At 49.3% G+C, this 16,428-nt stretch overlaps 2 protein-coding genes across 2 annotated transcripts in view; both read left to right on the forward strand.

Annotated features, from left to right (window-relative positions):
• gpatch1 (G patch domain containing 1) overlaps positions 1 to 11,595 on the forward strand; it is a 36,936-nt gene extending 25,341 nt beyond the window's left edge. The window contains exons 14-20 of the mRNA XM_080186660.1: positions 962 to 1,086; positions 2,400 to 2,578; positions 5,342 to 5,549; positions 6,460 to 6,561; positions 7,337 to 7,494; positions 8,888 to 9,048; positions 10,299 to 11,595. Coding sequence (XP_080042786.1) covers positions 962 to 1,086; positions 2,400 to 2,578; positions 5,342 to 5,549; positions 6,460 to 6,561; positions 7,337 to 7,494; positions 8,888 to 9,048; positions 10,299 to 10,326 — 961 coding nt within the window. The 3' untranslated portion in view covers positions 10,327 to 11,595. The remainder of the gene's footprint in view (positions 1 to 961; positions 1,087 to 2,399; positions 2,579 to 5,341; positions 5,550 to 6,459; positions 6,562 to 7,336; positions 7,495 to 8,887; positions 9,049 to 10,298) is intronic.
• Positions 11,596 to 13,982: 2,387 nt separating this feature from the next.
• LOC145342488 (WD repeat-containing protein 88-like) overlaps positions 13,983 to 16,428 on the forward strand; it is a 64,578-nt gene continuing 62,132 nt past the window's right edge. The window contains exon 1 of the mRNA XM_080188051.1: positions 13,983 to 14,136. Within this exon, the coding sequence (XP_080044177.1) occupies positions 13,987 to 14,136 (150 nt within the window). The 5' untranslated portion in view covers positions 13,983 to 13,986. The remainder of the gene's footprint in view (positions 14,137 to 16,428) is intronic.

Consider the following 16,428-nt stretch of genomic DNA (forward strand, 5'->3'; position numbering starts at 1 on the left):
CTCTCTGGGTGTACACTGTGTGCAGAATTCAGTCTCTTACTCTGGGTGTACACTGTATACAGGATTCAGTCTCTCACTCTGGGTAGTGTACCATCAAACCACAGAATCCCTCCTTGTGAATGTAGGCCATTTGGCCCATCAAGTCTGCTGTAATTCTTTGTAAGAGCACCTTATTCAGGTATGCTCCTCTGTCCCATGCCTGTAATGCTACACATTTACCATGGTTAATTCATCTAACCTGCACATAAGTGCAGCACCTGCAATGGTGGCACAGTGGTTAGCACTGCTGCTTCACAGTGCCAGGGACCTGGGGTCGATTCCCAGCTTGGGTCACTGTCTGTGTGAAGTTTGCACATTCTTCCTGTGTCTACGTGGGTTTCCTCTGGGTGCTCTGGTTTCTTCCCATAGTTTGAAAGATGTGCTGGTTAGGTCAATTTGCTGTGTTAAATTCTCCCTCTGTGTACCCGAACAGGCACCGGAGCGTGGCGACTGGGGGATTTTCACAGTAACTTCATTGCAGTGTTAATGTAAGCCTACTTGTGACAATAATTAATAAATAAATCAATTCGGACTGTGGGAGGAAACCAGAGCACCTGGAGGAAGCCCACACAGATATGGGAAGGACATGCAAATTCAGCACAGACAGTGACCCAAGGTCAGAACATTGGAGCTACACTGGTGTATTAGTGCCCTGAGTTAACATCTCACTGGACAGATGAAATCTGTGGCTGTGCAGCGTTCGTTCCGACACCAGTGTGGGATTTAAGCCTGCTGTTCAGAATGGTGAAACTAGGGGACAAAAGTTGTCACAAATCAGTGGGGTAATTTCTTGGTTCTAGATGTTGAAACATTCTGCTGTTTGTAGGCCTGGCTGAGCTGCTATTTGGGATATCTTTCTTTCTTCCTTCAGTTTTGACCTGCCCCCAGCGTTTTACAATTTGTTATCTTTTTGATTTTCCAGGTCCACAAAGTCTGGGCTGCTCACAGTGAAACGGGACAAATATTCAGTATTTAACTTTCTGACCATCCCCACAGCTCCTGCAGCAAATGGAATGGAAACAAAAATGGAAAGTGTGCAACATGATAGTAAGTACGATTGCTACAATAATGCCCAGCCAGCGAGTGGGTCACTGCGTTAGACCCCAGCCAGCGAGTGGGTCACTGCGTTAGACCCCAGCCAGCGAGTGGGTCACTGGGTTAGACCCCAGCCAGCGAGTGGGTCACTGGGTTAGACCCCAGCCAGCGAGTGGGTCGCTGGGTTAGACCCCAGCCAGCGAGTGGGTCGCTGGGTTAGACCCCAGCCAGCGAGTGGGTCGCTGGGTTAGACCCCAGCCAGCGAGTGGGTCGCTGGGTTAGACCCCAGCCAGCGAGTGGGTCGCTGGGTTAGACCCCAGCCAGCGCGTGGGTCGCTGGATTAGACCCCAGCCAGCGCGTGGGTCGCTGGGTTAGACCCCAGCCAGCGCGTGGGTCGCTGGGTTAGACCCCAGCCAGCGCGTGGGTCGCTGGATTAGACCCCAGCCAGCGCGTGGGTCGCTGGAGTAGACCCCAGCCAGCGTGTGGGTCGCTGGGTTAGACCCCAGCCAGCGCGTGGGTCGCTGGGTTAGACCCCAGCCAGCGCGTGGGTCGCTGGGTTAGACCCCAGCCAGCGAGTGGGTCGCTGGGTTAGACCCCAGCCAGCGCGTGGGTCACTGGGTTAGACCCCAGCCAGCGTGTGGGTCGCTGGGTTAGACCCCAGCCAGCGAGTGGGTCACTGGGTTAGACCCCAGCCAGCGAGTGGGTCACTGGGTTAGACCCCAGCCAGCGAGTGGGTCACTGGGTTAGACCCCAGCCAGCGAGTGGGTCACTGGGTTAGAGCCCAGCCAGCGAGTGGGTCACTGGGTTAGAGCCCAGCCAGCGAGTGGGTCACTGGGTTAGAGCCCAGCCAGCGAGTGGGTCACTGGGTTAGAGCCCAGCCAGCGAGTGGGTCACTGGGTTAGACCCCAGCCAGCGAGTGGGTCACTGGGTTAGGCCTAGTCAGCAGTGAGGGGGTCACTGGATTAGGACCTAGCCAATGACTGCAGCATTGATAAATCCATTGTGCTGCTTCCTAAAGTTAATCATCCAATGTGCACTCACTGCTTTCACACTGTTGTGATTTCTGTAAAGTTCCAGCCAATAACCAGCACTGTAGATTATTGCTGCAGCAAGAGGCAGCACCTTCGGCAGAGATAGGGAAACATGTAGAGTTGGTCAGCTAACAGATATAACAAATCCCTGCTGAGTAACTGATGAGGCCTGGCTCCCAAATGGACAGAATGCAGTGCTTTGTGAACTTGACAGAGAATTCAGGGATTTTGTTGGAGTATTATTCAGAAACATGAATATCGCATCAAATGTAATAAATTCTCTGTTCCAACCAGCTCTGAAATCACCTGAATCCAGAAGAAAGTCGAGGTGGGACATGTCAGCAGACGACAAGGAGAAAGATATTGTTGATCATGCTGCCAATCTAATTGGTTTGGATACTGCAGCAGAAACAAGTTTAACACGACATTCAGAGAAAGCCGAACAGGACAGAGAGAACAAAATCACTGAGAAGGTACCTGGAGTAACAGTGACATTTCAGTAGTTTTACAGGATTTTCTGAGATCAAAATGTGTGGGTGGTAGAGGTAGATGGAGTTTGTACAGACTCCTGAGCACTCTTTTCAAAGTGCCACGTAAGGAATAATTTGAAAAAAGCTGAGCCTGACGTATAAAAAAGGAAATGATGAGTGAGGTGGTGGAAAAGCACTGTGGGGGATTCGGTAATAGGATGTGTCAGATTAGAGAGGGAGACCCATGACTGCTGGAAGGTGCCAGGGATCAGTATTGAAACCTCTTCACACTCTCTATAGAATTGAACTGGATTTTCAGGTGTAAGGAATTGGGCATCAACACTTTCTGATGAAACTGGGAAGAGTAGCAAATTGCCTAGAAGAATGCAGGTTCGTTAATACCACTCAGGGTCTGTAGTTAGCATTCTGACCTGTGTACAATCTGGTCACCTTCTTGTAGGAAGCATATTAGTAAAATAGAAAGAGTGCAGAAAAGATTTACTGAGATGCTACCGGGACTTGATGGCTTGTGTTATAAGGAGAGGCTAGATTTTTTTTCCCTGGAGCATAGGAGGCTGAGGGGTGATCTTATAGAGGTCTATAAAATAATGAGGAGTATAGATAGTTAATATCTTTTTCCAAAGGTAGGGGAGTCTAAAACTAGAGGCATAGGTGTAAGGGGAGAGATGCAAAAGGGTCCAGAGGACAATTTTTTCACACAGAGGGAGGGGAGTGTCAACAACAAGCTGCCAGAGGTAGTAGTAGAGGTGGGTACAATTTTGCCTTTTAAAAAGCATTTAAATAGTTACATGGGTAAGATGGGTACAGAGGGATATGGGCCAAACACGGGCAATTGGGACCAACTTAGGGGTTTAAAAAAAAGGGTGGCATGGACAAGTTGGGCTGAAGGGCCTGTTTCCATGCTGCAAACCTCTATGACTCTGTGGCCTGACTTACACTCTGGCCTGGCGTAGTGGTATTGTCATTGGACTAGTAATCCAAAGACCCAGGCTAATTCTCTGGCACAGGGATTTAAATCCTACCATGGCAGTTGGTGGAATTTATATTCAATTAATAAATCTAGACTATAAAAGCTAGTCTCAATGATGGTGATTGTGACAACTGACATCGATTATTGTAAAAGCTCATCTGGTTCATTGATGTCCTTAAGGGAAGGAAACCTGCCATCCTTATCTGGTCTGGCCTACATGTGACTCCAGAGCCACACTGTGATTAACTCTTAACTGACTGAGCAAGTCACTCTGTTCATGGGCAATTAGGGAAGGGCAACAAATTGCCCATCGCAGAATAACATGTGACTCCCGTCACCAATAAACCCAGTGGAGTGTTACTATTGGACAGGAAGGTCCCAGAATGGAATCCTAGCTCAAAAGACCATATCATTTTACTTTCTTAAAACAAAATTAAAGGAATAAAGTCACAAGTTTGCTATTACTTTTTAACAACGAGAACAGATATATTTATTAAACATGGAAGTTTGATTATAATACAATACTCCTTTAATCTCCCCTTAGCTTCAGAAAGGTCTAGCTTTCAAAGATAATACCCCACTTTGAAACTAATGACCTTTACCACTCAACCAATTTTCTGTGGTTTTCTTCTTATATTCCCCCAGATGATTGTCACGAGTATCTCCAAACTCCATTCCCAAAAAACCACACTTTAAAATCTTCTTTCAATCAATGCTTTTCATTAGCCGTTTTCATCGAGAACCTAGCTTCAGGTCTTCCAACCATTCTTTCAAACAAAGCTTCCACTCCATTGTTTTAAGAAGGAATCCCGCTCCTGGTTTTTTGTCTTTTCCTTCAGTTTCCCCTTGTCTGAAGATACTTTCGCACAAACTCTAAGATCCGCCACTGATTTCTGCAGTTATTTCAAATAACATCTCACAAAATGTACTAAGATATCACAAACTTTAAAACTACTTCTGATATGTTTCTGGCCTCTCACAATCCAAGTCTTTTTCAGCTCTATGGGACTTTTCTGAACAGTATCCTGTTCTAGTTCCTGTTTCTTCCAAACTTGGACTTTTGCAAACTTCTCTTCCATTTCTCTAGTTTCCTTAGCTAGCTGTCCTTTAGATTTTTGCATTTGCTTTCTTAATTATTAGTCCATGGTATGGCTTTTCTTCTAGCAGGGCTGAGAGATTATCTCTAACTTCCTATTATTAATTGCAATGAATTAATTTAAAGACACAATTGCAAAAATCTTCCTACCCTAAAGGTGCCCCTATTTTCTGGCTCTCCACAGAGCAATCTCGTCAGTCATATTTCCCACTCTATTCCTGTAGCCCTGAAAATGTACCTTTTTCAAGTCCCAATTAATTTCCTCTTGAAAACATTAATCATTTCAGCTCCCACCAGGTTCCAGGTCATTACCATTTGCTGCGTAAAAATGTTCTTCTCAAAAGCTTAAATCTGTATCCTTTGATCCTTATACCATCAGCTATAGGAACAGTTTCACTTTGGCTACCTTATCCAATAATCTTATACACCTCTCCCCTGGAGAACAACACCAGCTTCTTCAACCTAAAAGCCTCCATCCCTGGAACCACTCTGGTAAATCTCCTCCACACCCTCTCAATGTCCCTCACATCCCTCCTAAAATGTGGTGACCAGAACTAGACACTATGCTCTGGTTGTGACCTAATCAGAGTAATTGTATTGGATAATTTTAACAACAATCATTTGAGAATTGTGGCTTTGATTTTTTTTGTTACATTAGAGGTTATTTCCTTTCTTGCAGGTGGATACTGAGGAGGAAGAAAGCCGTCCGTCCATGGACTTATTCAAAGCTATCTTCGCCAGTTCATCGGAAGAAGAGTCATCTTCTTCTTCCTCAGATGAGGCAGAGGAGGATGAAGATGAGGGGCCCAGTGAAATGAATCCCCTTCCTGGAGTGCAAGGTGCAGTGGAGTCTGTGCCGCAAATATCCCCCTCAATCTGTCAGCCAGGTTAGTTTATTGAGCAACTCCATGACTGGCTAAATTCAATCCTTTCTCTAAAGTAACTTCTCCAGAGAATAGGCACAACAACTTGATAATATCATTCTGTCCTCTCCTTCCTGCAGTCAGTATAGTGTAACTTAAAGGAAGTTTTACTCTGTACCTAACTCTGTGCTGTACTGTCCTGGGTGTGTTTGATGGGGAACAGTGTAGAGGGAGCTTTACTCTGTATTTAACCCCGTGCTGTACCTGTCCAGGGCGTGTTTAAGGAGGCAGTGTAGAGGGAGCTTTACTCTTTATCTAACCCCGTGCTGTATCTGTCCTGGGAGTGTTTGATGGGGAGAGAGTGTAGAGGGAGCTTTACTCTATATCTAACCCTGTGCTGTACCTGTCCTGGGAGTGTTTGATGGGAACAGTGTAGAGGGAGCTTTATTGTGTAAATTTCATGTGCCTTCTTTGAATCCAATAACTAGTAACCAGGTGGCACAGTGGTTGGCACTGCTGCCTTACAGCCCCAGGGACCTAGGTTCTGTTCCTGGCATGGGCCACTGTCTGTGTGGAGTTTGTACGTTCTCCCTGTGTTTGTGTGGGTTTCCTTCGGATGCTTCGGTTTCCTCCCACAGCCTGAAAGACATGCTGGTTAGGGTGCACTGGCCATGCTAAATTCTCCATCAGTGTAACTGAACAGGCACCAGAGCGTGGTGACTAGGGATTTTCACAGTAACCTCTTTGCAGTGTTAATGTAAGCCTATTTGTGACCATAATAAATAAACTTTCGTTCCCCAGGATTTTAACTATTGCTCATATGCAGTGTTTCCCCATTGTAAATGCAGAGACCTTTCCTCACTGCTCGTGTACACAAGTAGTTGCAGTTGGCTGTATGCAATGACTGAAATTGGTTTGTTGTTTATACTCGTAGTGAAAGAGACCAATCAAAACCCGCAAACAGCACAGTGCAGCCCACAGAAACCCAAAGGCACGGAGGAATTTGGGCCCAGGCTCCCACCCGCTCTGCTGTTCGGTGAGATGCTACTTCCTGTGTAAATCAGTGTGGACATCACCAATATAGATTACAATAAAACAAAGCAGTGATACTGAAATCTTCTTCAATCACTGCTAATGCTTCACTGGAGCACCACGGGCATTTTGGGGCAGAATAACCTTTGGAAGGTCATCAAAGCTTTGGACAGGGTATAGAAGAGATTTACTGTAATTATCCCAAGAATGAGGGACTTTGGAGTCACGCGGAGACACTAGGAATCTGGGAAAGTTAAGAGGGGGATTGAATTGAAGCTTTGAGTGAGTAAATAAGGAGAAACTGTTTCTACTCTCAGGAGAGTCAGTAATCAGAGTGCACAGATTTAAAAGAACCAGAAGGGAATTTTGAGATGATTATTTTTTACTCAGCCTTCTTGTTGTGATCTGGATGTGCTGCTTGTAATGGGGTGGAAGCAGATTCGATAGGAACGTTTAAGAAGGAATTGGATAAATACCTAATGGGTAAGGGCAAGACAGTAGGACTAATTGATTAGCTCTTTCAAAAGGCTGGCACAGACATAATGGGCTGAATGGCCTTGTGCTGTATGACTCTATGATATATACAGTGTGACAGTCAGCAGCAGTATAGATTGAATGGGAGTATCCACTAACAACATAGATCACACATACAGAAGAATACTTGGTTAGATGTGATATGGCTTATATAGAGGGGTTACTGCACTCAGTAACAGATAATACTTGGTATCTACCCAGATTTGGATGAATGATTCACAACATTGATTTCTGTTAAATTGAAGGTAAATCAAAGGCATCGCCTAATTACACGACAGATTCTCCAGTAGCAGAACGCAGCAGGTCAGAGGAACACAGCAGCAGCAACACAGCTATTCCGAAGGACAAACAGAAAAAGAAACACAAAGACAGACGGAAAGGAAAGAAAGCAAAAAAAGAGAAGGTCAGTTCAGAGCCATGGGGTGTGTGCTGGAGGGAATGAACATGTGGAGAACAGCCTGAAATGCCAAGTACACATTGTCTCAGCTGTATCTGTCCTGTTCTGAATGCTGTATCACAGCCAAGGTTCCCTACACTGGGAGAAATGAACTGAGAGTCTGCTCATCTCCACACTGCCTTCCGTGGTCTTATAGAGCAGTCGCTAGGACTCTGCCCCAGAATACCATTCATTCAATTCACTTCAGCAATAAACTTGGACAATAACTCTTCTACATTGTGGCAAGGCCCAAACCCTCAACACTGAGACACTGACTGAGCCGGTACTGAGGGAGTGCCACACAGTCAGGGGGTCAGCACTGAGGGAGTGCCACACAGTCAGGCGGTCAGTACTAAGGGAACAGCGCACGGTCAGATGTCAGTCTGAGGGAGTGCCGTATGGTCAAGGGGTCAGTACTGAGGAAATGCCGCACTGTCAGAGGGTCAGTGCCGAGGGAGTGCCGCACTGTCAGAGGGTCAGTGCCGAGGGAGTGCCGCACTGTCAGAGGGTCAGTGCCGAGGGAGTGCCGCAATGTCGGAGGGTCGGTGCTGAGGGAGCGCCGCACTGTCAGAGGATCAGTGCCGAGGGAGTGCCGCAATGTCAGAGGGTCGGTGCCGAGGGAGTGCCGCACTGTCAGAGGGGGAGTGCCGCACTGTCAGAGGGGGAGTGCCGCACTGTCAGAGGGGGAGTGCCGCACTGTCAGAGGGGGAGTGCCGCACTGTCAGAGGGTCAGTGCCGAGGGAGTGCCGCACTGTCAGAGGGTCAGTGCCGAGGGAGTGCCGCACTGTCAGAGGGTCAGTGCCGAGGGAGTGCCGCACTGTCAGAGGGTCAGTGCCGAGGGAGTGCCGCACTGTCAGAGGGTCAGTGCCGAGGGAGTGCCGCACTGTCAGAGGGTCAGTGCCGAGGGAGTGCCGCACTGTCAAGAGGGGGAGTGCCGCACTGTCAGAGGGTCAGTGCCGAGGGAGTGCCGCACTGTCAGAGGGTCAGTGCCGAGGGAGTGCCGCACTGTCTGAGGGTCAGTGCCGAGGGAGTGCCGCACTGTCAGAGGGTCAGTGCCGAGGGAGTGCCGCACTGTCAGAGGGTCAGTGCCGAGGGAGTGCCGCACTGTCAAGAGGGGGAGTGCCGCACTGTCAGAGGGTCAGTGCCGAGGGAGTGCCGCACTGTCAGAGGGTCAGTGCCGAGGGAGTGCTGCACTGTCTGAGGGTCGGTGCCGAGGGAGTGCCGCACTGTCAGAGGGTCAGTGTTTCTTATATTGGAATATTGAGTACGTTTCTAAACATGCTACATCGGTTATAAACTTCTATGGGATGTGCCAAGATGATGGAGGACATTATAGAATTTTATTTCTTTTGCTGCGCAGAAAAAGAAACACAAAAAGCACAAACACAGATCGAAACCAAAGAGCAGAAACCTGAAGGTCAGTGACAGCAACTCGGAGGACTCTGAAGTACCAGAGGGAAGTGGCAGGAGTGAGCGTAGCAGGGACCTCCATCCTGTGTCCGAGGCTGATCTGCTAAAACGGTGAGTATTCCCGGTTACAGCGTAGAGTTCTCTCTCCAGGAATCATTAGTGGAGAACGGGTTTCTCGCGGGGTGAGCGAGCATGTCACGGGGTGAGTGTCACAAACAGGATGCAGATGTTGGGAAGTTAGTGGGGAGGAGTGTGCGTTGTGAAGGATAAAACTGGAAACAATTTTTCTACACTATTGTAAGCATTTATTATAGGGATGCAATCATGAACATGCCTTTCCTCACCTAACCACTCAGTTTCAGTCTGTTCCATAGAAAGAACACAAGTGAATCTCCAGCTAACACTGACAATTGAATATAATTAATATATAATTTACAAGGTTGTAACGTGGTTTTGCCTCCAACATTTGTACTGTTTGTGTAAGCATGGGGCACGAAGTATTTCCCCAGTGTTTTAGTGCAAGTTAGTTTGTTGAAAAAAAGCTTTGAAACAAACTAAAAAATGGATATGGAAAATTCCTGCAGTGCAGAAGGAGACCATTCAACCCATCAAGTTTGCACTGACTCTCCAATGGAGTATCTTACCCAGGCCCTATCCCTATAACCACATATTTACCCTGATAATCCCCTGAACCTATACATCTTTGGACACTAAGGAACAATTTAGCATGGCCAATCCACCTAACCCGCACATCTTTGACTGTGGGAGGAAACCAGAGCACCTGGAGGAAACCCACACTGACACAAGGAGAGTGTATAAACTCCGCACAGTCACTAAAATCCAGAATTAAATCTGGGTCTCTGGCACTATGGGGTAGCAGTGCTAACAACTGTACCACCATGCTACCACTACAGTCCCTCCGACCTTCCTTATCTCTGTAAACTCCTGCAGTCCCTACACCCCTTTCTCTGTAACCTCCAGTCCCTGCATGCCTATCTCTGCAACCTCTACCTGCTCCAAAAGCCTTCCTAGATCTCTGCACTCCCCTCAATCTCACTTCTTGAGCTTTTTGAGAAAGAGTTCTAAAGACTTGTTAGCCTTTGAGAGAAGAAAATCTCATCTCTGTTATAAGTGGGTAACCCCTTACTTTCAAACAGTGACCCTCTAGTTCTAGATTCTCCCACAAGAAGAAACATCCTCTCCACACCCACCCTGTTAATATCTCTCAGGATCTTGTATGCTTCAATCAAGCTGCCTCAAAGGGTGACCCAATCTTACCATTTGATGTGAAGATCATCCCCCCGCCCCCTGCCCCCCAATCCCTTGTTGAGGTCTCTGATGTTTGTTTTATTTGTTCACAGATTAAAAAATGTTCCATTGGTGAGATAGTGACAGTGAAAGAAATGGTGAGCTGGGAAGCTGAATAGCCAATCGCTGTTAACCTGCAAACTCCTCACTGCATCCCATCCTGACTGTTATTGGCTGGAAGCTTCTCTTGTAAATTGTCGGTAACTGCCCGAAGAAAGGGACCCAGGCTGGAAACACTAATGCTGGTGACTCTGACACGGGAAAGCTCAGCTCACTGATCGGTGACCATCAGCTGTCTTCTATAAATTTCACCTCACATCTTATTTGATTTCTTAATAATCAGCTGTGAGAATGTCATGAGGCAGTTTGCTCAATGCACTTGGGATTACTATGAGCATCTGCCTTATATCTTTTATCCAGTATTGCAATAGTATTGTTTTTGTTGCAGCATCGCCTATGTGGCACTCATTATTAATTCTGGATTGTTGTCCTCCATTGTGGTGTTCAGCACCTTCGCAGCACAGCTGAAAGGATCGGGAATGAATGAGAAAAAGAACTTCTCCAGTTAGATCCCTCACTCATCAACCCAATGTACTTATTTCCCTGCAGAAATTCTGTGACTGTTGGAACTGTTATTTTATCAATATTAATTCCTTGTAAATGTGATCAAAGTCAGAGATGCCTAGAGGTCCTGGCCAGTCCAGACATCTCACTGGATGATGCTGCGTTTGTGGAGATCTGCCCTAAACTATTGGTTCTGCACTGTCAGGGGATAGAATGACAACACATCATCCCACAGGCTGAGCTTGTCCCTGGTTCCTGAGAAGAGCCTGAGTATGCCCTGTATGGATATTGAAGCAAAAGATTCGCTCAGCCCAACTCCCAGGAAACAATGGCAGAACAGTCCCACTGCCTTGCTAGAGTGGCGTTGGAAGGGAGCGCATGCCCATGTGCTTGTGGAGCTCTCTGCTACATTTCCTACATCACTACAGTATCTACACTTCAAAAAATACTTTGTTGATTGTGGAGCACTTCAAGATGTCCTGAGCTTGTGAAAGGGGCTAGAGCAATGGAATTCTTTTTGCAATTGTCACCAAAGAAATGCCATTGCAGTTGAAATGATTGAAGACATTATAAACTCGGGAAATAATTCTGAAAGTTTTTTATGCAAAGGGAATGAATTTGCTGCTGGGGTGAGGTTTGCTTTTTTTGGACACTGTAACAATTTGTTTTTCTGTTATAAATTAATATTTAGCTGTCAAGGTCTTGAAGGGTCAGTTAATCTCATATACAGTGAATCAAAATGTGAATGAATTTGGATAAAAATGCTTGAATTTTGTACAGTTTTCTTACAGTAAAATAAAATCTTTAATTAAACATCTGTTGTCTCTCACTAAGTGACTGTGAAATTAGCAATTGAAAGAAATATCGCAGGCAGCTGTGACTAGAGTTTCATCTACACAGCGCAAAGCATCTTCTAAATTCTCGAACTTCATTGAGTGAAACTGATGAGAGGTTCAAGAGGCCAAAAAGGTCGTCTTTTCCAAAGGCTGTCTTTGTAACTGGTGCCCTTACCTTAACTCACCAAGTGCTGTTCACCAATGACCCATGTGCTCATGAAACTTTTAGCTCTGTCTGACATCTCAATTTTAAAAATCCCATTTTTGCTTTCAGATTTCTCCATAAGAGATGACCCTCCCTATATCTAACTTCCTCCAGCTCCAAAACTATCCTTTCACTCCTGTTTTATTATTTGTCATTTGGTGTAAATATTTTGACTTGACAATGTTTTCCAATGTGCTGTATGCTCATTCTCCATCATAAGGTCAGAAATGGGGATGGTCATTGATAATTTCAGTGCTCATGAACACTTCAGATTCTCAGATAATGAATCAATCCATGCCTTCATTCAGCAAGACCGAGGTGACATTCAGGTATGGCCAAACAGGCCACCTAAAATGGGGATATTCACAGCATGCTGGGAAAGTTGACATCTCAATTTTAAAAATCCCGTTTTTGCTTTCAGATCTCTCCATAGTGATGACCCTCTCTATATCTAACTTCCTCCACCTCCAAAACTTAAATGAATATTGGACAGAAAGAAACAGGCTGCAGCTCCAGACCACAGAATAGACAAGAAATAGACCATCTCAAAGACATGGATACTTTCTGATCAAACGTACTTGTTTTACCAAACAATGGGGTGCCTTAATCCCTTATTTTGGAGGGAGGAATATGACCTACGTGCCTCCAGCACCTACAGGCATAGCTATTGGGTACACACACGCAGATTGGTATGGCAGCACTTGATTGGATGCTATCGAATAATCAGGATGATCAAATCCTGATTGATTGATAATAATCAAGAGACAACCCAAAAGGGTACAAAACCAATGAAGGATTAAAAATGCTGTGCAACGGAAGGAAGTCCACAGAAAAGAGACAGGAACAGAACAGTGACCACCATGAGAAGAGCCCCCACATCAACAACGGAAGACCAGAGCATCAAATTAGACCAAAGGACCCAACTACATTGAGGACTACACAGACCATGTGGATAAAGGCCAATTTCTGTTTGGGTACTTGCCAGTTACGCAAATGTTAAGTCAAGGAATAGTATTGAACTTGAATTTTAGTATTCTGTAAAATTTATATTGATTGTGTGGTTGATTAACATTGTGTATGTGAATAAATACTATTGTATTGATGAGAAGTTGACTGGCAGTTGTTTGTCCACCCTATACAGCATGGTAGCCCAGTGGTTAGCACTGCTGCTTCACAGCTCAGGGACCTGGGTTCGATTCCTGGCTTGGGTCACTGTCTGTGTGGAGTTTGCACATTCTCCTTGTGTCTGCGTGGGTTTCCTCCAGGTGCTCCGGTTTCCTCCCACAGTCCAAAGATGTGCGGGTTAGGTTGATTGGCCATGCTAAAATTGCCCTTAGTATCCAGGGATGTGTAGGTTAGAGGGATTAGTGGGTAAACATGTAGGGATATGGGGATAGGGCCTGGGTAGGATTGTGGTCAGTACAAACTCGATGGGCCGAATGGCCTTTTTCTGTACTGTGGCATTTCTATGATTTCTGTATATGGGTTAAAACACAATATGCAGTTTGAGTACACAGAGGAAGAATTTAGCGTGGCTGATGTACCTGAAGGAGGAAACCCATGCAGACATGGGGAGAACGTGCAGACTCGGCACAGACAGTGACCCCAAGCTGGCAATCGAACTCGAGTCCCTGGCGCTGTGACGCAGCAGTGCTAACCACGGTGTCTGCTAGGGATGGGCAATAAATGCTGGGCCTAGCCACTGATGCCCACATCCTGTAACTTAATTAAAAATTGGCAGGGATTCAATAACACAGCTGGTATGACCAAGTTCAATTTGTGAAATACTGGCAGCAGCTGAATCAACTGTAACTTTTATAAAGGTGGAGAAATACTGAGGAGATAAGAATTTTAAAACACTATCTGTTCTGAGTGACTCACCATGCTGAGCTGGAGATATTCTGAGGGGTGATTACTGATGACTATTGGGCCCAGGCTCTGCCACCATGAACACCCACACTGACTGACTGAGCAGCCACTTGGCATCAGGGTCAGTGACCCCGAGGCCCCGCCCCCGCCCCCGGTTTCCATGGTGACGGGCGAACGGCACGGGGCGGGGCCAAGCCGCGCGGCCCGGTTGCCATGGTGACAGGAGCGGTTGTGAGGGTTTCCCCGGTGGAGCAGCTCCCGCCGCCAATGCTGCCCTCAGCGCCCAGGCCTGAGGCCGAAGCCGAGGCCCAGGCCCGGCCTGAGCCTCCCGCAGACCCGCTGCTGCTGGAGCGCGCCGAAATCCATGGGAGGGAGACCGTGGAGCAGAGCGCCTGGGAGAACGAGCCCCTGGCTCAGGTAAGCGGCCCCTCGCCCCATCGCCACGGAGACTGGCTCAGGTAAGCGGCCCGTCGCCTTGGAGACTGGCCCAGGTAAGGTGCCCCTCGCCCCATCGCCACAGAGACTGGCCCAGGTAAGGTGCCCCTCGCCCCATCGCCATGGAGACTGGCCCAGGTAAGGTGCCCCTCGCCCCATCGCCACAGAGACTGGCCGAGGTAAGGTGCCCCTCGCCCCATCGCCATGGAGACTGGCCCAGGTAAGGTGCCCCTCGCCCCATCGCCACAGAGACTGGCCCAGGTAAGGTGCCCCTCGCCCCATCGCCACGGAGACTGGCCCAGGTAAGGTGCCCCTCGCCCCATCGCCATGGAGACTGGCCCAGGTAAGGTGCCCCTCGCCCCATCGCCATGGTGACTGGCCGAGGTAAGGTGCCCCTCGCCCCATCGCCATGGAGACTGGCCCAGGTAAGGTGCCCCTCGCCCCATCGCCACGGAGACTGGCCCAGGTAAGGTGCCCCTCGCCCCATCGCCACGGAGACTGGCCCAGGTAAGGTGCCCCTCGCCCCATAGCCACGGAGACTGGCCCAGGTAAGGTGCCCCTTGCTCCATCGCCACAGAGACTGGCCCAGGTAAGGTGCCCCTCGCCCCATCGCCACAGAGACTGGCCCAGGTAAGGTGCCCCTCGCCCCATCGCCATGGAGACTGGCCCAGGTAAGGTGCCCCTCGCCCCATCGCCACAGAGACTGGCCGAGGTAAGGTGCCCCTCGCCCCATCGCCATGGAGACTGGCCCAGGTAAGGTGCCCCTCGCCCCATCGCCACAGAGACTGGCCCAGGTAAGGTGCCCCTCGCCCCATTGCCACGGAGACTGGCCCAGGTAAGGTGCCCCTCGCCCCATCGCCATGGAGACTGGCCCAGGTAAGGTGCCCCTCGCCCCATCGCCATGGTGACTGGCCGAGGTAAGGTGCCCCTCGCCCCATCGCCATGGAGACTGGCCCAGGTAAGGTGCCCCTCGCCCCATCGCCACGGAGACTGGCCCAGGTAAGGTGCCCCTCGCCCCATCGCCACGGAGACTGGCCCAGGTAAGGTGCCCCTCGCCCCATAGCCACGGAGACTGGCCCAGGTAAGGTGCCCCTCGCTCCATCGCCACAGAGACTGGCCCAGGTAAGGTGCCCCTCGCCCCATCGCCACGGAGACTGGCCCAGGTAAGGTGCCCCTCGCCCCATTGCCATGGAGACTGGCCCAGGTAAGGTGCCCCTCGCCCCATCGCCATGGTGACTGGCCAGGTAAGGTGCCCCTCGCCCCATCGCCATGATGACTGGCCAGGTAAGGTGCCCCTCGCCCCATCGCCACGGAGACTGGCCCAGGTAAGGTGCCCCTTGCCCCATCGCCACGGAGACTGGCCCAGGTAAGGTGCCCCTTGCCCCATCGCCATGGAGACTGACCCAGGTAAGGTGCCCCTCCACCCATCGCAATGGTGATTGGCCCAGGTAAGGTGCCCCTCGCCCCCATCGCCATGGTGACTGGCCAGATAAGGTGCCCCTCCACCCATCGCCATGGTGACTGGCCCAGGTAAGGTGCCCCTCGCCCCATCGCCATGGAGACTGGCCCAGGTAAGGTGCCCCTCGCCCCATCGCCATGGAGACTGGCCCAGGTAAGGTGCCCCTTGCCCCATTGCCATGGAGACTGGCCCAGGTAAGGTGCACCTCGCCCCATCGCCATGGAAACTGGTCCAGGTAAGGTGCACCTCTGCCCATCGCCATGGAGACTGGCCCAGGTAAGGTGCCCATCGCCATGGAAACTGGCCCAGGTAAGGTGCCCATCACTATGGAGACTGGTCCAGGTAAGCGGCCCCTCAGCTCATCGCCGTAGAGACTGGCCCAGGTAAAGTGCCCCTCAGCCCACTGCCGTGGAGATTGGCCCAGGTAAAGTGCCCTCGGCCCATCGCCATGGAGACTGGCCCAGGTAAGCAGCCCTTCAGCCCATCACCATTGATACTGCCCCAAGCAACGTGCCAATCGCCATGGAGGCTTGCCGAGTAAGCAACACCCCAGTCCATCGCCATGGAGACTGGCCCAGGAAGCAGCCCCTCAGCCTATCGCCTTGGGAACTGGCCCAGGTAAGCGGTTCCTCGCCATGGAGACTGGCCCAGTAAGATGCCCCTCGGCCCATCATCATGGAGACTGGCCCAGGTAAGGTGCCCCTTGGTCATCGCGATGGAGACTGGCCCAGGTAAGCACCTCCTTGGCCATTGTCATGGAGACTGGCCCAGGTAAGGTGCTCCTCAGCCCACTGCCATGGAGACTGGCCCAGGTA

Source organism: Carcharhinus amblyrhynchos, chromosome 4, assembly GCF_965287045.1.
Source record: "Carcharhinus amblyrhynchos chromosome 4, sCarAmb.v2.hapA, whole genome shotgun sequence".
Classification (NCBI taxonomy): domain Eukaryota; kingdom Metazoa; phylum Chordata; class Chondrichthyes; order Carcharhiniformes; family Carcharhinidae; genus Carcharhinus; species Carcharhinus amblyrhynchos.